Source organism: Debaryomyces fabryi (genome assembly GCF_001447935.2).
Source record: "Debaryomyces fabryi strain CBS 789 chromosome Unknown contig00002, whole genome shotgun sequence".
In the NCBI taxonomy this organism is placed as follows: domain Eukaryota; kingdom Fungi; phylum Ascomycota; class Pichiomycetes; order Serinales; family Debaryomycetaceae; genus Debaryomyces; species Debaryomyces fabryi.
This window is the reverse complement of record NW_015385428.1, coordinates 1-22,876: the sequence shown is the minus strand read 5'-3', so window position 1 is coordinate 22,876 and position 22,876 is coordinate 1. Positions and strand designations below refer to the sequence as shown.

At 36.0% G+C, this 22,876-nt stretch overlaps 9 protein-coding genes across 9 annotated transcripts; 4 read left to right on the top strand and 5 right to left on the bottom strand.

Moving 5' to 3' along the window:
* Positions 1–14: 14 nt before the first annotated feature.
* On the bottom strand, positions 15–3,713 carry AC631_00120 (uncharacterized protein; the record flags this gene model as incomplete). The annotated part of the gene is made up of 1 exon (XM_015608950.1): positions 15–3,713. One exon carries the CDS (start codon positions 3,711–3,713, stop codon positions 15–17), a length of 3,699 nt encoding a protein of 1,232 aa, XP_015470143.1.
* Positions 3,714–4,081: 368 nt separating this feature from the next.
* Positions 4,082–7,993, bottom strand: HYU1 (5-oxoprolinase; the record flags this gene model as incomplete). Its single annotated transcript, XM_015608949.1, has 1 exon — positions 4,082–7,993. The coding sequence occupies one exon, from the start codon at positions 7,991–7,993 to the stop codon at positions 4,082–4,084; it is 3,912 nt and encodes a 1,303-aa protein (XP_015470142.1).
* Positions 7,994–8,374: 381 nt separating this feature from the next.
* AC631_00118 (ribosome biogenesis protein TSR3) lies at positions 8,375–9,352 on the bottom strand (the record flags this gene model as incomplete). The annotated part of the gene is made up of 1 exon (XM_015608948.1): positions 8,375–9,352. The coding sequence occupies one exon, from the start codon at positions 9,350–9,352 to the stop codon at positions 8,375–8,377; it is 978 nt and encodes a 325-aa protein (XP_015470141.1).
* A 276-nt stretch (positions 9,353–9,628) lies between these two features.
* On the bottom strand, positions 9,629–10,912 carry RNR21 (ribonucleotide-diphosphate reductase subunit; the record flags this gene model as incomplete). Its single annotated transcript, XM_015608947.1, has 1 exon — positions 9,629–10,912. The coding sequence occupies one exon, from the start codon at positions 10,910–10,912 to the stop codon at positions 9,629–9,631; it is 1,284 nt and encodes a 427-aa protein (XP_015470140.1).
* A 738-nt stretch (positions 10,913–11,650) lies between these two features.
* AC631_00116 (uncharacterized protein) lies at positions 11,651–13,855 on the bottom strand (the record flags this gene model as incomplete). Its single annotated transcript, XM_015608946.1, has 1 exon — positions 11,651–13,855. The coding sequence occupies one exon, from the start codon at positions 13,853–13,855 to the stop codon at positions 11,651–11,653; it is 2,205 nt and encodes a 734-aa protein (XP_015470139.1).
* Positions 13,856–14,936: 1,081 nt separating this feature from the next.
* On the top strand, positions 14,937–17,762 carry LIG4 (DNA ligase (ATP); the record flags this gene model as incomplete). The annotated part of the gene is made up of 1 exon (XM_015608945.1): positions 14,937–17,762. The coding sequence occupies one exon, from the start codon at positions 14,937–14,939 to the stop codon at positions 17,760–17,762; it is 2,826 nt and encodes a 941-aa protein (XP_015470138.1).
* Positions 17,763–18,345: 583 nt separating this feature from the next.
* On the top strand, positions 18,346–19,909 carry HGT20 (Hgt20p; the record flags this gene model as incomplete). The annotated part of the gene is made up of 2 exons (XM_015608944.1): positions 18,346–18,438; positions 18,488–19,909. 2 exons carry the CDS (start codon positions 18,346–18,348, stop codon positions 19,907–19,909), a joined length of 1,515 nt encoding a protein of 504 aa, XP_015470137.1.
* A 185-nt stretch (positions 19,910–20,094) lies between these two features.
* PLC2 (Plc2p) lies at positions 20,095–20,991 on the top strand (the record flags this gene model as incomplete). Its single annotated transcript, XM_015608943.1, has 1 exon — positions 20,095–20,991. One exon carries the CDS (start codon positions 20,095–20,097, stop codon positions 20,989–20,991), a length of 897 nt encoding a protein of 298 aa, XP_015470136.1.
* A 233-nt stretch (positions 20,992–21,224) lies between these two features.
* On the top strand, positions 21,225–22,619 carry SHE9 (She9p; the record flags this gene model as incomplete). The annotated part of the gene is made up of 1 exon (XM_015608942.1): positions 21,225–22,619. One exon carries the CDS (start codon positions 21,225–21,227, stop codon positions 22,617–22,619), a length of 1,395 nt encoding a protein of 464 aa, XP_015470135.1.
* Positions 22,620–22,876: the final 257 nt, after the last annotated feature.

Genomic DNA, 22,876 nt, shown 5'->3' with positions numbered 1-22,876 from the left:
TGATGATACTACCTTTATCTTTTACAGCTATTTAATAGTTTTGCTAATTCATAGTTCCGTATCCTCAGCAAGCATAAGGATGACTTAACGTAACGCTTGATACCCAAATTAATGAAATTTGACTTGAATTTCAAAAAATTTGATATTTCAGCTGCAATGGCCTCATGATCAAATTTCAATTCAGCATTCAATTTCATGATCTTCTTTATTTCTTCTGCTTTCATTAAGAGAAGCTTCTTGTATCTAGCCTTCTTATTTTCTATGATATTTCCAAAGTTGAAAAATGAAGACGACGTATTTGTAATTTCCTCCGCCTCAGCTTCTAATTGATGTGCTTGTTGCAAGTTACCATCATTGGCTGTGTTGGGGAGAGAACCTGAGGTATTAGCCCCAGTGCTTGTTTCTGTTGTAGATTCAGCAGCAGCAGCAGTAGTAGTAGTAGCATAACGTGCAGGTAAATCTTCTTCGTATTTAGTCAACTCAATATTGAGCTCTTTGATATTCTTGTGGAGTTCTTTCCAGTCATCAAGCTTGAGTAAGAGGTGGTGGATATTCTTCGTAAGTTCTATTGAGCAAAGCTCTAACCAAGACGTAAATGAGAGAAGTTCGCTATAAGAGGAATCTTGGCTTTTGTATTGGTTTGTTAATGTGAAAGTAAACTCTCGTGACACGTCTGCTGGTAAGATGTGGCTGGATGATAATCTATTTATCATCCTGTCAGTTACTATCCTTACATCTGACTGTTTTATATCACTTATGGCTGCTAATTTATTGAATCTCGCAATAATAGTTTGAAAATTCTGTAAATCAGTCAACGAAAATCTGAGGAAGAAATCTATCTCATTAACTTGGCCTATCCCCAAAACCAAATCTCCGTACTCACGCCTAACTGATTCTTGGCGATTCTTAATGTCATTAATTAGCTCTAGTGTCAGCTTATCTCTATTCTCGACAAAGAACTTTTCAAAATACTGTGTCTTGGCCAATGCTGGATGCATGGCTAAATTTATCATATACATATTCATATGTTCAATAATTCTGTTAATTCTGAATTTGGTAAAAATTGGAACCATCGCCTTCTCTTGAGGAAAATTTAACCAAAATGTTTCACTATCTGGAAAAAACGAATAGTTATTATCTAATTTGAATATGTAAACAAATTTTCGTAATCTGCTTAAAGGTTCGGTATTAATTGTTGGCGTCTTATTACTTTTAGTGAAGAATAAAACCCAATCTTTCTTCGCACTATCATACCTTGCATTCAAGGCTGCAATTTTTTCTGTATCTGTATTTGGGAAATAATTCACGAAATAGTAATTATAAATCAACTTCTCGATTTCTTTCAATGTCTTGTCAGTGGTACTCTTTACAGTCAGGCTACCTAAGAAATCAAAAACGGAATAAAAATTAGTGCTGTCCTCGTATTTGAAATCTAACCTATCATCCTTTAAGATCTCTTCTAAATTTTCTAGCCGATTGTATTTCACGTATAGATTTAGGGGAGTTAAGTTTTTATAATTCAATTGATTCAAATTAATTAAATTAGTTTCATATGCTAATAATTTTGTCTTTGATAAATCTTTAAGCATAATATGCAATAGCGTATTTCCCATTTTATCAATATGTTTATCAAAATCAATGGAATTCTTATTATACTTCTTATAAATGCAGTCAAACCCTTTTTCAAGTAGAGTTGCATAGTTTAGATGATCATAACATCGACATAGGCTAAATAAAGGAGTATGAGAATTAAGATCTTTTAATTCCCAATCTATCAAGAATCCTATCTGATCAATTAAATCAGGGAAATGATGAAAATAATGCCCAACAGACCTTCCTGAATTGTCCGGTGAATTAAAATACAAAATCTGTTCGTCCAATGTTGCATTTTGAAGTATTAAATCAACTAACTGTCTAATAATGTTATATGATTCTTCTGTTAGTGCAGCGATCAACAAAGTCTGGTTCGTAGTTGTATTTTTATCAAATAAAATATCATCAATAGAGAACCACTGATAGTTATAATTGATTATATAATTAAATGCATCTGAGTTATTAGCTTTGATGGCCATCATCAAACAACTTTCGCCTTGAACATTTCTACTCTTTAAGAAATGGTTATCCGGGAGCCTGGAATCACCCAATTCTTGCTGAACTTCATCTAGTAATACTAGAAGACTATCATTATCGCCTGAATCAATCAACGACCAAAACTTGTGATTTAATTCGGAAGACTCAAGTAACCCGGTGTACTGCGGTTCGTCATTCATAGAAGACGATAAGTGGTAGATAACAGCATCAAAGTTGCTTAGAATATAACAAAAATAACCATCACTTGTATAGTCTACTGAATTGAAGTGCTTTATATAATATAAATGAGCCTCCAAATTATCCATCTTCGCATGAACAATAACCATAATTAGCATTCCAATCAAAATGTCTGCATTTACAATAATATCATCAGTAACTGTTTTTTCTGTCATTGATTCTAACTCGATTTGGTGGTTTGCGTTATTTGTTAATATATTTACCGTACTTTTTAAGATTTGAGTTTTGCCAGCCAGATTAAGAATAGAAGCGTCTGACAACTTCGAAAACTCTCTAATTGCTTTGTATATTCTCTTATGCAATTCGTTAATATGCCATGGTTTGTCTGTAGGAATGTCTAATTGGTTCAATGATATATACGCCAATTGATCATATTTTTCTTTAGTTAAGATTTTTATTGCATCCGAATCCGAATTTTGCTTGTCATCATCAATTATGTCAAATTGGAATATTAATTGAGCCCAAAGTTTATCATACAAATTTAGTTCCACGTATTCATGAACTAATTTGTTTAAATCTAAACCAGGATAAAGCCTAAGAATATAATTAATTAAATGATAGGTTTGTTCGCTATCTGGTGTATCAATTTTCACACTGTCCAGTACAATCTTAAATGCTTCCTCTAGCATGCTTTGAAACTCGAACTTTATGCTAACTAGTTTCTTACGAGTATTTGTTCGTAACAAACGGAATTGATAGTTATTATGGTGGAATAATTTATAGAATTTGTCAGACACAGCATTGGACAATAGCGGAAAGCTCCTCAAGAGCTTCTCAAACGTGATGTCATTAAATTGTTGTTCTTTCGTTGTTGCAGATCCCATTTGAGTTACGTCTGTTTCATTTGGTTGCGTAGTTACCGTTGCATTAGGATCAAAACTCCCAAACAAAGAATCTTCTATATATAGCATCATAAATTTACTACCTTTTGGAAAATAGTCACAGAAGGAATTGAAATAGTTTATATCCAATATCTTTAGCCTTAAGCTCCTTTTGAAGCCTTTACCTGTGAAAACCATTCCATTCTTTACTAGTATCTGTTTTCCATTCATTGTCACATAAATAGTCAGCAGAGACTTAGACGGTGCAACTGATGGATATGAGGTATTGGTCTTTATAATATGAGATCGTATGAAATCCTCATTATGATAACATAAATCAAGTAACCGTGTTTTACTTGATGATTTTTCTGTGCTGGGATCAAAAAGTTCGTGAAGTATATGTGCTGGTGGCACTAAGATCGTATAGTCATTATGGTTCTCTGACAATTCTTGAATTGTCTGTCTGAATGGATTCTTCGAATGATGCGGATTATTGAAAATGCAATTTAAAAAGGGATTGTAGAGAAGTGGCAAATGCTTTATTGACTTTGACTCGGGTGGCATTATACATTCATTATTCTTTTCCTCCAATATCTTTAAACGAAACAAGAACAGGTATTCATAGACTGAAACGGTTCTTGATAAGGCCCGTGTGATCTATGTTAGTGGTTTTGTGTAATTATTGTAGAAAGTGCTATAGTAGATGAAATTTGTACAAGAATATAATGAACGGTAGTAATATAAAGATTGTTCTGTATCGGAACTGTTTTAGGTTGTATTAAAGGCAACATGGTATACGAATGCCTCTATTATAAGAGTAGACAAAACAAAGAGTATTTTTTTACTATTCTTGTTAAGGTTGCAAAAATATAACACAAAATTAAATTATTTAATTATTGCAAAAATGTACTAAAAATCAAAAGCTATTCAATCTAATTAGTGTCCTGAATTCTACTTCTCATTCCAACAGAACCGGTCAAAATACTAGGCTTAGTACTATCAACAGGGAAATTAACAGTTTTCTCATCTTTCCGAGAGCTTGTACCAAAACCACCACCACCAGGGGTCATAATTATGATTCGATCACCTTTACTGACTTTAACAGTACATTTACCACCAAGGAATATTCTTCTGTATCCATCGCTAGTTTCTGATTTTCTATACCACTTATTTACACCACGCAAACCACTTTCACCACCGAGTAATCCAAATGGTGCCATGGATCTTCTTTCCATAAGACATGAAACTTCTAAATTAGGATAGGTGAATTCAACATCTCTAATAACACCATTACCACCGTTGTGTAAACCATTTCCTCCAGATCCGTGTCTAATTGAAAACTCGTGGATAATCACTGGATATCTCTTCTCAAATAATTCTGTGTCAGTGATTCTAGTGTTTGTCGTATGACATTGAACAACACTTTGCCCCTCCCAGGTGGGACCGGCACCAGACCCACCACAGATTGTTTCATAATAACCAAACGAAATTTTATTTTCTTTGTCGTTAATTCCGAAAGAAAAATTATTGCATGTACCTTGAGAAGCAGCAGCAGCTTCAAAGGCTTTCAACATTACATCAACGATTCGCTGGGTAGTTTCAACATTTCCTCCAACAACCGCAGCCTCAATAGACGGATGAACAACCGAGCCTTCCCTTGTCTTGAATCTGATTGGTCGTAAACAACCATTATTCAATGGAATGTCAGAACTAATAAGACATCTCAAGACATACAATACAGCAGAGTACAAAATTGCTCTCGGAGCATTCAAATTCCCATAAATTTCATCACCAGAGCCAGTAAAGTCAAATTCAGCATCTCCTGCAGTTGGATTAATTGATATTTTTAAAGAAATAGGAGTACCATCATCTAAATAGTCAATGGCTTGCATTGCATGTCCATTAAATTTCTCGTATGCTAATCTCAATAGATTTCTAACAGCAACTTCTGCAGTTGACTGAATGGCACCCATATATAGGTTAATAACAGAAAGGCTGAACTCCTCGATCAATCTATTTAGTAAAATTATACCTTTGTAATTAGCCGCAACTTGAGCTTTCAAGTCAGAAATATTGTCACTCAATGTTCTTGTACCAGAGCCACCTGGATGTTTGGCTGGCTCTTCTAATAAAAGCTTAGTAATACCTTCTTCATCAAACTTTCCATTTGAACACAATTTATGCGTGATAATTGCTGCCCCTTCATCAAAAATTGTCTTAGAATTTGGAGGCATCGAACCAGCTGAAATGGATCCAATATCAGCATGATGTCCTCTCGAAGCTGTCCAGAATACGGGGTTATTATTTCTACCTAAAACGGGAGTAATAACAGTGATATCTGGCAAATGAGATCCACCTGCCAGTGGGTGATTAGTAACTAGAACATCACCTTGTTGTAACTTACCTTCCCACATTTCTTTCTGAGCTTTGACGGCAAAGGACATAGCTCCTAAATGAATTGGAACATGTGGCGCATTAGCAACTAAATCACCATGCTTATCAAACAAAGCACATGAAAAGTCCAATCTTTCTTTGATATTTGTTGAAATGGCCGTTTGTTGCAAAGTTCTTCCCATTTGTTCTGCAATAGACATGAATCGGTGGCCAAAAACTGATAGTTGAATTGGATCCACTACTTCATTTGAAAGCTTCGGCTTTTCCTCTTGTTCAACTATAATCAAAATATGATTCGACAAGATTGAAGCTTGAGATTTGGGTTCAATTAAAATTGTCTGCGTATCATCTAAAATTATTGATGGACCACATATTGTTGTACCAACCTCTAAGTCTGGTAAGTGGTAAACTGACGAGTCGAGCCATCCTTGGCCCTCAAAATAAACTTTATTAATTATCTTGGATTTCTCCGCTTTGCTTGTGCTATTCAATTGAGAAAATTCTTCATATGGATTAATATCCTGTTTGTCAGTACTTTTAACTATAAGCAAAACTTGAAGGTCATCCACCAAGACTTTTCTATCCAATGTAAAACCAAATTCATTGTTATGCCTCTCAATAAATTTAGACTCTAAGTTATATTCATCCTTTCCTTTTTGAATTAATAAGTGAGTATCAGATCCAACATATCTCATATTTAAATAAGTCTCAACTGAAGTCTTAAGAGGACTCAAACCCTGTTCTTTGTATTCCTCAAATGCTTGGTCAATCAATTGTTCAATTTTTTGATCTAAGATCTTATAATTCTCTTTTGAGTATACGAATGATGTCGGTGATTGCTTTTCAATTACGATATCTGCCAAATAGATACCATATGCCGATAATAATGAGGAGTATTTATGAATTGCAACATGTGAAATTCCCAAATTCTTTGACAAAGAGACTGAGAATTGACCACCAGACCCACCAAAGCATGCCAAGTTATGCTCTGAAGTTGCAAACCCTTTCGCCTCCGTTAAATTTCTTATAGGTCTTGCCATGGACTCGACTGCGACTTTCAAAAACCCACTTGCGACTTCTTCAGGAGTTAGTTTTATGCTATCAGATTCCTTGTCCTTATTTATCTCCTCCGTTAATTCTTTAAACTTTTGTGAAGTTAAATCAAAATCTAATGCTTCATCTTGATTTGGGCCAAAAATTTTAGGAAAATAATCTGGTAATAATCTTCCTAAAAATAGGTTTGCATCAGTAACAGTTAATGGTCCACCCTTTCTATAACAAGCAGGGCCAGGATCAGATCCTGCAGATTCAGGGCCTACAACAAACATACCATTTCTCCAGAATAACATGGATCCTCCCCCCGCAGCAACAGTTGAAATATCTAATTGGGGCGTCTGGAGACTGACTTCACTTACAACAGTTTCATAGATATGTTCTAAGCTGCCTGAATATCTTGAGACGTCAGTTGACGTACCACCTGCATCAAAACCAATTGTAGCCTTCTGAGAAAGACTATCATAACAAGTTTCCCCATAACCTACCATACCACCAGCTGGGCCTGATAAGATCGCTTTTAAACCAGTAAACTTATACCATGGACACAATCCTCCATTACTCTGCATAAATAATAATTTATTTCCAAATGCTTCTAACCCCCCCTTAAATCCAGAGCCAAAACCTTCAATATAATCATTGATAATAGGAGATAAGTACGCATCAGCAACTGTAGATGAAGCTCTATTTACCATACCAATCATGGGTTGCAACTCGTGAGACACAGAAACTCTGAATCCAATTTTTTTACAAATTTCAGCAATTTTTGATTCATGCTCAGGGTAGGTGTAGGCATGTAACAAACACAATGCAATCGTCTTTACTTCACCAACTTTATATAATTCAATGAGCTGTTCGGTAATTTTCTCATAGTCAGGTTTCTTGATAACTCGAACAAGATCACCGGTTACACCGTGAGTCAATTCTGGATCCCCGGAATCCAGAATCTTCAATTTATCACCACCACCTTCTGAAAATCCTTCAATGGTGACTCGTTCATCAATTTCAAGAACATCAGTATATAGATGTCCTAACTTCTTGGCAGTTAAGTCAAAAATATGGGGTCTCGTTTGGTTACCAATAGCTAATACATCCTTAAAACCTTTGGTAGTAATGAGGCAAACCTTAGCCCCTTTCCTTTCTAATAAAGCATTTGTTGCTACAGTAGTACCCATACGAATACTGGCGATTAATTCCAAGCTTAGCTTTTCATCTCTTGGAATTTTCATACCTTGTGCTCTTTCTAATATTCTACGTATTCCTTCTGTAGGTGCATCTTTATAATTATTGGGGTCCACGGATAATAACTTAAATACATAATCTGGTTTATCTGGAAATTTTGCAATGAAGTCACAAAAGGTTCCTCCTCTATCAATAGCAATTTTGATCCCTTTCATGGTTGACTAGTTATAAATGGTCTTGATAATTGAAGAAAAAATTCTAGATATGTTATCTATGGGGTTTCTGATATTGATGTCTGCGATATCGGCCGAATTTGGCGAGGACCGACTTTTGACTCAATTATCTACAAAGCACTATTAATGACAAGTAGTTACATTATCTATAGTATAATTCTTACAATTATATCTGCTAAGCTTAAATGTCCAAATTATATTTATGTAAATTGTATTTAATAATTGCCGCAAATAATTCATAGTTAAGAATCTAGTCACATAAAAATTGTTCGACAAGTACTCTACTTCACATCGTTTTTAAAATTTTATGGATATTGTTAAGCCCGGTCTTCAAAGGTTACTAAAGATAACTTCGACATATTTTTAACTTTTGATAATAAGATTTCCTAACTTGTCATACAATTCTTCTTCACTTTCATCTTCAACTTCTTCTGTGCTATCTTCACTCAGCATATCACTTTCACCATGACTTTCTATTATATTTCCTAAGGCATCTACTTTCACCTCTTTCTTCGGTATTATGTTTCCAAGATTATCATACTCCACGTCTTCTTCTTCGATTTCATCTTCATCTTCATCTTCATCATCCTCTTCGTCGTCATCTTCATCGTCTATGTTTTCTCTATTTACATTACCCATCATCCATACATCCTCTTTCAGGGCAAGTTCTTTACGTTCTTTAGCTTCATTCTCAATCTTAATCAACCACTCCTCTTGGGCCTTTTGGACAGAGTCAGAATCTGTACACTTGGAATATACATCGATCAACTCCTTGTTAATTTTCATGAAAGTTAAACCCCACGAAAAATTACTTAAGAGAAGCTCTGCCCAGTCGGAGTGACCCACAATAGCAAAACATGCAGCTATAGCTTCAACACAATTCAATCTCCATGGCCTTCCGTAATTCACTGGATTAGCTGCAACCAAATATGGCAATAGTCTTTCATGCTTACCACCTATTTTGTTAAATGGAACTTCTTCTAACCTCGCCCAAGAGCATTCAACAACAGCACTTCCAAAATTTTCGACAATCTCTCTATCTTCTGGACAAACGACCCCTTTTCCGTTAGGAGATACGATAATTCCACTAAATTTTTGGCCCACTCTTAAGTTTTTAATAAGCCCCAATCTTTCTAACTTTTTACCGGAGCATCTCTTTGGATCACAATGGTCGAAATCCCACATAGCTAACTTTACTGGGAATTTTTCACCATCTTCCTGAGCTTGTGAACCATTTTCTTGTCTTCCTTTTCTTATGTGATGTTGCTTTGATTTATGTCCATTTGAAGTCTTAGTTCTATTGGTTCTTTCCTCCGATGTCTTATTTTTTCCTTTCGCCATTATTTAGATAACCATATCAATATATATTCATAATCTCTAAAATCTTCTGATGAGCTTCAAATAATAGTATCTTACACAAAATCATTTTTAATAAAAATATGTTTTTAATAATATACAAATTTATAAAACTATTAAATAAGAAATAAAACGTGAAAAAGCAATGGAAAGCAAAGTAAGCAATGTAGATATGTAACCAGACTTAAACATTAACCAATAAAACAAATACAAATACAAAAACCCAATTACCTAAAATATAGTGACCACAGAGCGATCCAATTAGAAATCTTCATCAAAGGAGAAGGAGTTTGATGATTTTGAATCAGTAGTTGATGCCATGACACCGGCCTTTTGGTAGTCACTAACTCTCTTTTCGAAGAAATTGGTCTTTCCGGCTAAGGAAATGTTTTCCATAAAGTCGAATGGGTTGGTAACGTTGTAAACTTTTTTGTTACCTAAGGCAACCAATAATCTATCAGCAACGAATTCAACGTATTGACACATTAAGTTACAGTTCATACCTAATAATGAGATTGGTAAAGCGTCAATGAAAAATTCCTTTTCAATAGTAACTGCTTCAGTGATAATTCTTTCAACAATAACAGCATCTGGTCTGTTTTGTAAGTGGGAGAATAACAAACATGCGAAATCAGTGTGTAAACCTTCATCACGACAGATTAATTCATTGGAGAAGGTTAAACCAGGCATTAAACCTCTCTTCTTTAACCAGAAAATGGAAGCAAATGAACCACTGAAGAAGATACCTTCAACAGCAGCGAAGGCAACTAATCTTTCACCGAATAAAGCATCATCATCACTGATCCATCTTAAAGCCCAGTCAGCCTTCTTCTTGATACAAGGGATGTTGTCGATAGCATTGAATAAGAAGTCAGCTTCCTTTGGATCCTTGATGTAGGTGTCGATAAGTAACGAGTAGGTTTCAGAGTGGATGTTTTCCATCATAATTTGGAAACCATAGAAACACTTGGCTTCTGGAATTTGAACTTCAGCAGAGAAGTTTTCAACCAAGTTTTCGTTAACAATACCGTCAGAAGCAGCAAAGAATGCCAAGATTCTGGAAATGAAGTATCTTTCGTTGTTGTTCAATTTTTCGTTCCAGTCATGGGTATCTTTACCCAAATCAATTTCTTCGGCAGTCCAGAAGGAAGCTTCAGCCTTCTTGTACATTTGCCAGATTTCGTGGTACTTGATTGGGAATAAAACGAAACGACGGGTGTTTTCGATTAATAATGGTTCTTCCTTTTCCAAGTCCTTTAATTGGTGACGGTGGGTCTTGTGCTTGGTCAAAAACTCTTTGTGGATTCTTTCTGCTTCTTCCAATTCTTTAGTCACTTCTTCGGCAGTTTTGCCGTCACCTTGTGGGGTTATATCTTTGATGGACTTGACTTCTACTTTCTTGTCGATCAAGTTGGTTTGTGACTCGTCCTTAGCTTGTGCTTCAGCAGCTAACTTATCCGTTAATGATTTTCCCTTCATGTTAGAAACATCTAACCCTGAAATCTTACCTGTTAAACCGTTGGTTGGTGTTTGTTGAATTGACATTGTTTGAATAATGTGTGAAAGCAACTAATGAATTTTATAATAATCAAATGCTAATAAATAAAAATTAAACACTTGAAATACTGGGATATCAACTATTTTATATCAATTCCTGATTATACAATGTTGTCTATTCCGTCTACGGCCGTATACATAAAAACCATTGTAAATTTGCTTGCCAGTTGATGTAGAAGCAATTGCCTACACAAAACGCGATTTGGATCATCGCGTAAAATCTATACTACTACTTTTCCGTAAAGAGGATTTAAATTAGGACTTTCATACGTGTTATATATACTGTTTGAAGCGTAAAATTCAATTGAAGGATTCCTTAACGGTCCGATACCTATATTGAAGCTACTGATATAGAGATATAGTTTATAGATAGAAAACTACGGGGTGAAATTCTTTCTTTCTTTGTGACCTACGCAGTAGTTTGTTTACATACTTCCTAAAAGGCATACGCGTAAACGCGAGACGTGTTACCAAGGCATTATAATATTAGTAAGACGTGATTGTTCGATCCGAAGATCAGACTTAATGGGGCAGGTTGGGCATATAAGACAGGTTTGCAAGAATAACAGGTAGATTGCTAAGGGTTTTGTACAGATTAGAACGTAAAGGGACCGATATTCGGAAGTACATGTATATTTATAAAAAGGTAGCTATATTTATAGTTTAGGCGAGTGTGATCAAATAGATAATCGTGAATCACTGCCCTAATAGGATGATTGTATAACTCTATTGATTAGTTGCAGGAGCAAGGTTTTTGAATGGGTGAATTTCTTCTCTTGGAGTAGGTAAATCTACAATAGGATCCAAGGTTCTGTCATAAGGAGCAGACAGGTTAGGAGAACCGAAATCGATAGGCTCACCTAAAGTACCATTCTGGCTATAATTTTGGTTATAACCATCATCGTAGTTTCCGTTAAGGTTTTCGCTGTAGTTTTCGCTGTAGCTTTGAGTGTATTCTTGGTTTTGGTTGTAGTTGCTGATAAGAGGACTCTCAGGAGGCTCACTAAAGTTATCGAAATCCACGTTCCTGATTTCCAGATTTGAGAGAGAGTTAGATTGGGATCTCATTCCACCAGAGGGTGGAAACTGGATCTTTGGCGATTCAACTGCATAGTTGTATATCTCATTGGCATCAAGCTCCAAGCTGTTGTACAAATCATAAATATTACTGTCTCCCTTATAAATTGGATACAATTTAGAAATATAATCTTTAAATGCACGTCTCCAGAAAAATTCATCCCAGTTAGTTGATGATGATTTCCCTATGTTATTGCCAATGACTGCCATGGCATTTTCAACAGATAAATATTGATACAGCGGTAATGAAGGTATACCAAAAAGTAAAGACTCTTGGTTAGTCTTATCGGAATTCAAGTGTTGGGGTCTACCGTATAACTTGAACGAGTCAATGATGTGTATAAAGTTACGGATCATAATTTCAATAGCAGAAACACCAGGGTGTGGTATTGGCATAATGTACAAATAATTTGTTGAAACAAATGAGTCCGTGTGTTTCTTGAAAAACGATGTTGTAGATGTCTTTGGGGATTTTGCCCCAGTATCTTGCAATTTAGGAGAGGACGCATTATTGAAAAATGACGAAGCTGAGGTAACAGACTGGTTTTTAGAATGTCCTCCTGTAAAATTGACTGAATTAGACAATGACGATAATGAGTTCGATGATGCAGCTCGAGCTGGCGAAGTTGGTTCATTGTGAACAAACAAGTGTTGGAAATGTTTGCTGATATATACTTCACCGTTTAATTTCATGATCGAATTAAAGTCAATCATGTTGACGTGTTCGGGATAAACATTGAAAATACTGGAAAGATTAGGAATGTATGCAACCAATTGCTTCTTAGAAACCTTTTCATCAGCATAAATCTCAATGCAACCGTTCCTCTTAGAATCAGAGGGAATTATGGCTACATACAATTTTACCCATTTAGACGATATTTGAGGCAATCTAAGGTTACACCATTCAAACCTAGGAAATCTCTTCTTTTGCGACAACAAAATGTGAACGTCAGATAATTTTGGTCCTTTGAGAGACAACATAACGGCCGTGAATGCTTCGTTCAACGAAGTATATTCGAATTTCGACAAGTTGATTGCTGCGACCCATTTTCTGAGTTCTTCCTGTGTTTCAAGTTTAACCATAGTATAGTTTTCATTGAAGTCTTGTATGATATTCAACTCAAGCTCTTTTGGATTAACGCTTATATGACTGTCGATGAGGTTAATATATTTAGGTTTAAATTCATCGTGTCCACTCTCAACAGTGAAATCTTCATCCGAAGGCCTCCAGATGGCCAATTCGTTCCCCGTTAACTTGGCTTCGACCTCTAACCAAATCTTCTCGTTTCCAATCATTCCTGGAATCCTAAAACTGCCTACGGCATACGTTCTCAATCTCTGTGCATGGATCAAATTCACTACTGGAGACAATTCAGGCGGTAAATTTTCAGTGATCGTTCTATTATGACTTAACACGGATCCTTTGCTTCTATAAGAGCTCAACGAAGGACTCGAATAAAGATCGTTCATTGACATCGAGTTCGAAAACTCTCTCAGTTGACGTACCAATGATGATGGTGTCGATTTCACTTTATCACTAAGCACTCTTCTGCCTGGTGTGGATGCGCCGGATCCATTTTCGAACTTCGGAGGTCTCAATGGAGACAATTTCCCATAATCTTGGTACTTACCATTGGTTGGTGATCCAGGGGTACTATCGTACGACAGAGTAACTGTAGACGATGACAAGTTCTGTGTTTGCAACCTTGGAAGTGGTAATTTATTATCTTGACTAAATTTAGCGTCCTTTGTGATAGGAGCAGGCGGGTTTGACGGAGTTGATAAGGAACTGGATTCTGAATCCTTCTTGTTCTTACTAAAGATTCGCTTGGGAGAAAGAAATGAGATTGGCATTATATCTCTCGTAGTAAACTTCTGGTAATCTATATAAAATATCAAGATAAACCGGACGGACTAAATTTTATATACGTTATTTTTTTGTAGGGGATAACTGCGCAGTATTGCGGTTCGATTTTTTTTTTCAGCAATCTCCCTTGCCTTCGTTAGCGATTTTCTACACTTAAAAGTATTGCAATTTACGAAAATAGAACTCCTACTTGGCATAAGATGAATCTGATCGGCCAGACTATTCTGTTCTACAAGAGCTACTTCTAATTAAACAGCTTCTATCTTCGATTGATATTTTCTAAACCGTGGGTGAATCAAGTTTCGTTAAGCATCATCGATAACAATCACAAGTATATTTCTGACAGGGGCGGTGATCATTCGAAGCTTTAAATTAGGATAGACAATAGCGTAGTTTGTATCACTGATTTGGCAGTATGTTCTCCTGGAACCATCTTGCACATACTGTACATAGAACAATAGGGACTATAGAAGGCTGTACAGCGTGATACAGATCGTAATGCTAAGATTAGTCAGTTGCGCCGTTGCAATAAGCATAAGTAATGGCGTATAAGATGATGTCACTTGTTGTAGCAGTCCAACGCGTAAATGAACAAAATTGTGAAATATTGAAGAGTTGAGTTAGATACCCAATTAACTTTAAGTGAAGGTTGCTATTCACCCGATAAGTCTAAAAATGTTTTCTCCTCCACATATTGACACCCCGTTCTCAGACTCTCGACTTACCCGATTGGTAACGACCTCTGTTGGTAAAGATCTATGTAGAATGCGGAAATCTGTATTTCTTACGGCCCTTGGCCATTTTGCCAAGGGAGCATGGTATCGCACCTAAAATGCTTGTAGTACGGAAACTGGCAGAATCGATGACTACAGTGCAGAAATGTAGTTTTATGTATTAGCCTAATATGGTTTCAAGAATGACGAATGTACTTGGAAATGCAAAAGGGGAAATAGTAGTAATTGTAAATGTACTAGTGTTTTTTTGCATCAAGGATGCCGGTATCGGCATTTTTGCCTGTTTCGAAAAAAATCAATTCAATCCGATAAGATATTATGGTATCAGTTCTTTATGTCATATCTTGACAATATTGAAAGACCTAAGAATGACCTTGAAGATGCGTCGTTCAACTTCTTAGTAGAGCAGTTGTTTACAAAGCTTGATGTTGTGAGCAGTGAAAATTTGGGGCCGTTTCCTAATATTACGTCAAAGAAGAATTATATTATTGAATCATTTATTCAACAGTGGAAACAATTTATTGGCAAAGACATTTTTCCAGCAGCCCGATTAATCTTCCCTAATAGAGATAAGAGACTTTATTTTATCAAAGATGTGGTGCTTGCGAGATTAGTGATCAAAATGTTTAGCATACCAAAAAATTCTGTGGATTACGATAAGCTATTCAACTATAAAAAACATTACCATGGTTACATGCATTTGAATAGGTATGCAAACAAGCACCTAAGGTCATTGCCGTTAATTATAGCCCAAATAATATCCGAAAGACGGGACCCTAGTAAGATTGTCAAGTCTACTTTGACCATCAATCAAATTAACGAAATTCTAGATGAGCTATGTTCACCAGAAGCAACCAAAAGTGAAGTTCAAATAAGAATATTGAAGCCCGTGATAGACAAACTAACAATTGAGGAAATCAGATGGTTCACCACTATGATTTTGAAAAAATCAATACTTGCATCATTCGAGGTCATTTTCTTTAGAGCATGGCATCCAGACGCTCCTAGGTTATTTAACATATGCAACAATTTGTCCAGAGTATTTTGGTTATTAACAGACCCTGAAAAGAGACTTGAACCAGAGCAATTAAATGTTCAGTTAATGTATCCATTTCTACCGCAATTATCCCAAAAGCTTTCTATTCTGTATGATCTGCTATGTAGCAAAATGAATAATGAGTTTTTCATCGAAGAGAAAATGGATGGAGATAGAATGATTATGCATATGGAAAATTCTAGATTCAAATTTTACTCCAGAAGGACAAAAGACTACACGCTATTGTACGGTGCTAACTTACAAATAGGATCCTTAACAAAGCATTTGCGTAATGCTTTTAACCCTAAAGTCAAAAGTATTATTCTCGATGGTGAAATGGTTGCTTGGGACTATAAGAGAAATTTAATATTGCCATTTGGCACTTTAAAGGCTTCGGCTGTTCAAGAAGCTGTTCGCCAATTCACAACTACTGATGTTTTCGAGCAACAGTCTTCCTGGCCTTTATTTATAATCTTTGACATATTGAATTTGAATGGTAAGGATTTAACTAAGTATCCACTATTTTACCGCAAAGACTTGTTGCATAAAGTAATCAACCCAGTTCCGCATAAGTTCGAAATATTGAAGTACATCAAATGTAAGGATACCCACGACATTAAGTTGGCAATCAAAAATATTATTTCGGAAAGAAGTGAAGGAATTATGGTCAAAAACACTAAGCTGAATTACCATGTTGCGTCAAGAAACAATTGTTGGATTAAAATCAAGCCAGAATACTTAGAACAGTTTGGGGAGAATCTTGATTTAGTTGTGATTGGAATTATACCGGGAATCAAAAACTCATACATTTGTGGTTTAAGAGACAGTGATGATAAAGACATTTTCAAGTCATTCTGTACTGTTGCAAATGGGTTTTCCGAGAATGAATTCAACAAAATAGAGAGGTTGACAACAGGTAAATGGGTTGAATATAAGAAGCGTCCTCCACCAGATGACCTTTTGAAGTTTGGAACGAAAAAACCAACTTCCTGGATCCATCCAAGGGATTCAGTTGTTTTGGAGATTAAGGCAAGGTCTATTGATTGTACTTATTTAAGTACTTACGCAGTTGGTACAACCTTACATAACCTCTATTGTAGAGGTATCAGGGAGGATAAACTGTATGATGAATGCATCACTTTGAATGAATATAAGGAGATAAAATTGAAGTATTCCAGCGAATTTAATAAATCACAGTCTATAGTTAAGAATAGGAAACGGTTTATTAATTCTTTTGAAGAAAAATTAACAGAAGATAAGAGAGGACATACAGAGGTGATTTCTAATTTGTTCGGAGGTTTTAAATTTTTAATATTTTCTGATAAGCTTAGTCTTACAACTAATGAAAGAATTTCGATATTAGAGATCGGTAAATCCGTCAAAAAGTATGGCGGTGAGATTATTCACAATCCATTGAACCAACCTGGAGATAAGCAAATTGTAATTCTAAGTGAAAAGCTCACAACTAAATGTGAAATCTATTTAAAAAAGGGGTTTGATATTATTAAGCCGGATTGGGTATTTGAATGCATAAGAAAATGCTCAATTATACCTTTAGAACCTTCCCTCATTTTGGAAAGTACAAATGCAACTATTCTTGAAAATGCTCGCACTCGGGTAGATACTTTTGGTGATAGTTACGTGATTAATGTCCATGAGCCGGCATCCACGTATGCCAAGAAGCTTAAAATAGAACACTCGTTACCTAAAGAAAGGCTTCGCGAATATACTGAAGATTTCATAAACGAGTTAAATCGCCATGATATTAGCCTCCCTCTTGGGTTTTTATTCCACAATGTCAAATTCTACTTAGTTAATCTTAGCATTGATTATGAATGGCAAATAAAGTTATTGGAGAGAAAAATAGAACGGTTTCAGGGTAAGGTATCATCACATTTATCTGATTGCTCGTATATTCTTGTCCCTAACGCTTTTAACCAAAACTCACTGTTGAGAGACAATTTATTATCGAAGATTAATACTCTTAGCAAAAAATTAAGTGAATCTGTTAATTTTGACTCTCAAAGTATGTCTAGGATACCTAGAATCGTTAATGAGACTTTTATTGATGAGAGTATAAAGTATAATGTACTAGTTGATCCTCAAGATCATTTATTTGTTTAGCTGGTCTTGTTAATTTCATGGGTAGAAAGAGAATATAATTTTGTATTTTGTTCATATATTATTATGTATTATTTATACGATATCTATTTAAATTCAACGAGTTGAACCTGATCAACAAAATCCCATTCGCTGCAAAATAAGAATGGTCGCATTTAACCGGATTTAACCAGACCGCAACCAATGACCCAATTCAGCTTTAACCTTGTCTTATAGAGAAGACACGGAAGACGACGAATTTCTATGTTACCTTCTTACATCAATCAAGTCTCTAAATTATGATATTTGGTGTATTGTTTAAGCAGTCTGTAGATAGATTGTTGTAGTAAAGACAGTAGGATAAGTAAGAATTAAACTCAAACCAATCCAATTGTTTTCTTCAAAACTCAGATGATTATCTCGAGGCGTGGTAGTTTCATCTAATCATATCTTTAGTGTATTGATAATATTACGCATGAAATGGGTTGAAGCTTGAGAATTCAGTATTTTGTTCCTCTCTGCGATCAATATATCGACCTATTTTGTTGTTATAAATTCCTTTCCACCAACAAACAGACACCTCATTTTTCATAATAGAACAAAACATATGGAGGACAGTGGAAATCATAGAATCACATTTCAATTAGGGTGGTCAACTGCAATTGCCTGTTTGAGTACATTGCAATTTGGTTTTCATTTGGTACGTGTTTATCAGGCTTAATCATGGATTAAATACTAACTATTTTAAGGCCGAGTTAAATGCACCAGAATCAGTGATAACTTGTGCAAGTCATAAGGTCGGTCCGCTCCCGTCTTATTCTGATACTTTTTGGTATAAGCATGGTTTCGAAAGTTGTATTCCCATGCCAAATGGGATTGCTACGACTACTACAATGTTCACCATTGGTGGGCTTATATCGTCAATAATACTAGGTTCCAACAAGGTATCAACGAATTTTGGAAGAAAGTTCATATGCATTACGAATTCGATCTTTTACTTAGTTGGATCGTTGCTTATGGCTTTATCCAATTCATCATTGCAAATAAATATAGGAAGATTTCTTAATGGAATTGGAGCTGGTCTGTCGTTAGTTATTTCCCCCATATTGATAAACGAATTGACTCCGATAAACCATCGAGGATTTTTAGGTTCGTCTTTACAATTGGCAGTTGTCTTGGGTATTTTGCTTGCGCAAGTAGTATCTTATAATTGGTCGAATGATCAACAGTGGAGGCACATATTCCTCTTTGCAAGTGGCCTTGCGGCTTTTCAATTTCTCATGTTATTTACTACTGTTGAATCTCCTAAGTGGTTAATACTTAACCAAGGAGATGTACGCAGTGCTACGTCAATTTTGCATGGCTTAAGAACAGATAAGAGCAAAATTAAAAAGGAAATAAACCACTGGAGGCGATTATCGAATACAGTGGAAAATGCGGACTACGAACCTATTGAATCTACTTCGCTATTGAGGCATACTGATTCCATGCCCCTAAGTTCTCCTGCGTCAGAAAATGGGTCTTTGGAAAATGGTCACGTAACTACGGGTCAATTCTTAACTAGCAAAGAATATAGGAAGGAACTTCGGGCAGTGACTACTGTCATGACAGCACAACAGCTCTGCGGAATGAATGCCCTTACATTCTATGGGGTGTCAATCCTCTCCAATGTGGTTCCTAAAGATACAAATGTGCTAACTCTTACATGTTCGTTGTCTTTTTGCAATGTGGTTTCAGCACTAGTTGCAGCCCCATTAATTGATAGATTCGCTAGAAAGTCATTGCTATTAACCTCGATTGGGGGTATGGGGCTTTCATCTTTGGCAATAGCTTTCGGTCTAGTCCATGACCATGACATCTTAGCAACTATCTCGTGCTTTGCTTTTATAATTAGCTTTTCATTAGGCTTAGGTCCCGTCCCATTCATAATTACACCAGAATTCACAGACCATGATTCAGTTGGTCCTGCTTTATCTGTGGGGTCTGCTATGAATTGGTCTACTAATATCCTACTTGCTTATCTCTTTCCAATTGCTCAAAATTACATTGGGGGTAATGTTTTCTACGTTTTCTTTCTTATTAGTATAGTTTATCTTATTTGTGTATTGCAATTGGTTCCAGAAACACTAGGCTATGATGCCCATGAGATGATCTGGAATAATTTCGCTTGAAATATTCTATACTATTCTTATTGTTCTGTACTATTGTTTATCGCTATCATAAGAAATGATTGGGTCGCAACATTCACTAGCGCAATTTAAATTTCAGGTCTTAAATATATAAAGCAAACAACGCCAATTGACTAGCGATTGTATAATTCGTTACATTAAAACTATATACAAATTAAATTACAACAATGGTTGATTACAAAAGATGGATGAAAGAACTTAATGACGATACTAAGATATCGAAATTAGCTATTCCAGGTACACACAATTCCGCAGCCTGCCATACTGCTTTACCATCAGTCCAGTGTCAAGGAGAATCAGTTACTGATCAATTGAAACACGGAGTCAGATTTTTAGACATTAGAGTTTCCAAATTGTTTATGAAGGAAGGAGATGAAGCTAAGGATTTGCAAGTTATCCATGGTAAGTTCCCAGTGAAAATTCCATTCCCATTGAAATTAACTTCTGTCTTAGACGAAGTTTATGATTTCTTAAAGGATAACAAGTCTGAAACTGTCATTGTTTCCCTTAAGCAAGAAGGTCCAGATTCTTGGGACAATGACAAAGATGAGTTTGGTAAGTGTATCTGGGACCGTTATGTTAACAAGAACAAGGACAAATGGTACTTACGCTCTGATATGCCAAGAATCGGCGATACCAGAGGTAAGGTCATCTTATTCAGAAGATTTGGTGTTCGTGACGATAAATTGAGAGAAAACTTTGGTTTTGATGCTGCTTCATGGAAGTACAACACCACCGAAGATGACCGTGGAAGCTTTGTCGTCCAGGATTTCTGTGAAATCGAAAGTCCAGATGATATTTCCAAGAAGGTTGATTATGTCAAGAAATTGGCTGAAAAAGCTGGAAATCACAATTCTTCCAACAACGATCCAAAGTTGTTTGTGAACTTCTGCTCTGGTTCAAACTTCTTCAACCATGACTGCTGGCCAAAGCAGGTTGCTGACAAAATGATTGAAGGTAAGATTCAAGATACTTTTAAGAGAGGTTGTGGTATTATTGTCTTAGATTATGTTGAAGACCATGATTGGAAGCTCGCCAAGGCTTTAGTTGATAAGAATTTTTAAATTAAAGGCAAAACCTTGTTCTTGATGTAATTTTACTTGTAGCTAAATATTGAATTCAGTTTATGTTATTTTATAAATCCAAATACAGTAAATTACCTAATTTAAGTGTAGTTTTAGGAAGGCTTGAAGAAATCAGTTTGAAAAATACAACCCGATAACCGGAACTTTGATTAAATATGGAGAAATCAATTTCTTTTCCTTTGATATATTATAACAGATAACTACACATACGTATGAATGTTTCAACCTACAACATAAGACCTATTTATAGATCTCACAAGTTGATCACAAATCGATTGTCCGTTTGTATCTTGAACCCATTGGCAACAAGGTTTTACTCGCTGAAAAATTTCTCTAGTTCCAACAATACAATTGCAAATTCAAATGAAAAACTGTCACCACATGATGACAAGCTTAGAGAGATAATAGAAACAACCAACTTTGGTTCTGAGCTTCGTAAAAAGAAGGAGATGCATGACAAAAAGTTGCATCAGCAAGAAGTATACAAGAAATATGAACTCGACAAAGAGGCTGAAGGTGAAGAAGCAAAGCAAGAAAACGAGCAAGAAGAAGATACCGTAGCGAATAAAGACAAACCAGCTGCTGAAGACGAGGCGAATGTGAATGATCAGACCATAACTGCTTCAGAAATAAATCAAAATATACAGAAAGAAATCGGTAACTTACCATCACAAAAAGAGACGAGACGGTATCAAATTGCTAAAAAGCTAGAGGAATACTTAGATTCGTTGCAAGACACGATATTTACCGCTACAAGGGCTCTAAATGATGTTACTGGCTACTCGTCGATTGAGCAATTGAAACAATCTATTAATGATTTAGAAGCCCAGCTTAAAGGTGAAAAAGAAAACGTCAAGAAGTGCAAGGATCTTTACTCTCAAGCAATATTGCGTCGTTCTTTGCTGCAACGAGAAATTAACGAGCTTCTTACCAGAAAACATAACTGGTCTCCCGAAGACCTCGAACGGTTCACTACGCTCTATCGTAACGATCATGTCAACGAACAAGAAGAGCTGAATACACATAACGCCTTGAATGACGCCGAGCTGAAAGTAGATGCCATCCAGCTCAAACTCACGCAACTGATATTGACCAGGTACCACGAAGAGCAAATATGGTCCGATAAAATTAGACGGGCTTCTACCTGGGGTACTTGGATCCTTATGGGTATCAATCTTTTTCTTTTCATCCTCGCCACGTTCTTGGTCGAGCCTTGGAAACGTAAGCGTCTTGTGGGTTCCTTCGAAGACAAGGTCAAACAAGCGATCTTGGAAATGTCCGAGGTACAAGAAGGAAAATGGGACCAAATGTTATCCCAGCAAAAAGAATCCAACACCCACCAGTCGGCTTCGACCCTCACATCCTGGTGGTTTAACTCAGACGACCAATCTGACTCAACTGCCTCCTCTGTATACCCAATGATCTTGACTCCAGTGGACAATTCGTGGCAAGGTTTCAAGGCCACTATTCGCAGTCACTACAACGCATTAAGATCGTCCACCATAAGCACTTTACAGTTTGAAAAGCACGAATTTGCCTGGTTTGCTACTACAATTACAGTGATATCCTGTGCTTTAGGAAGCATTTTGACCTTATATTTCAAATAATAGACATATATATAGACCACGATACAATGTATACTTAGTTAACCTTCTTAACTATGAGAAGAAATTGTGCGGCCATACTAGGATGGTCGTGTGTGTGATTTGCCCATAAACAATCGCCACTGAAATCTTTTGCTGTAAATAGTGATAGTTCTTTCAATATCCATCGACTATTAATTGAATATTCAGTTCGTATAGACTATATCTATCGATACATTTACAAATCACCTTACGAAAACGGTGTTGGAAAAATAATCGAT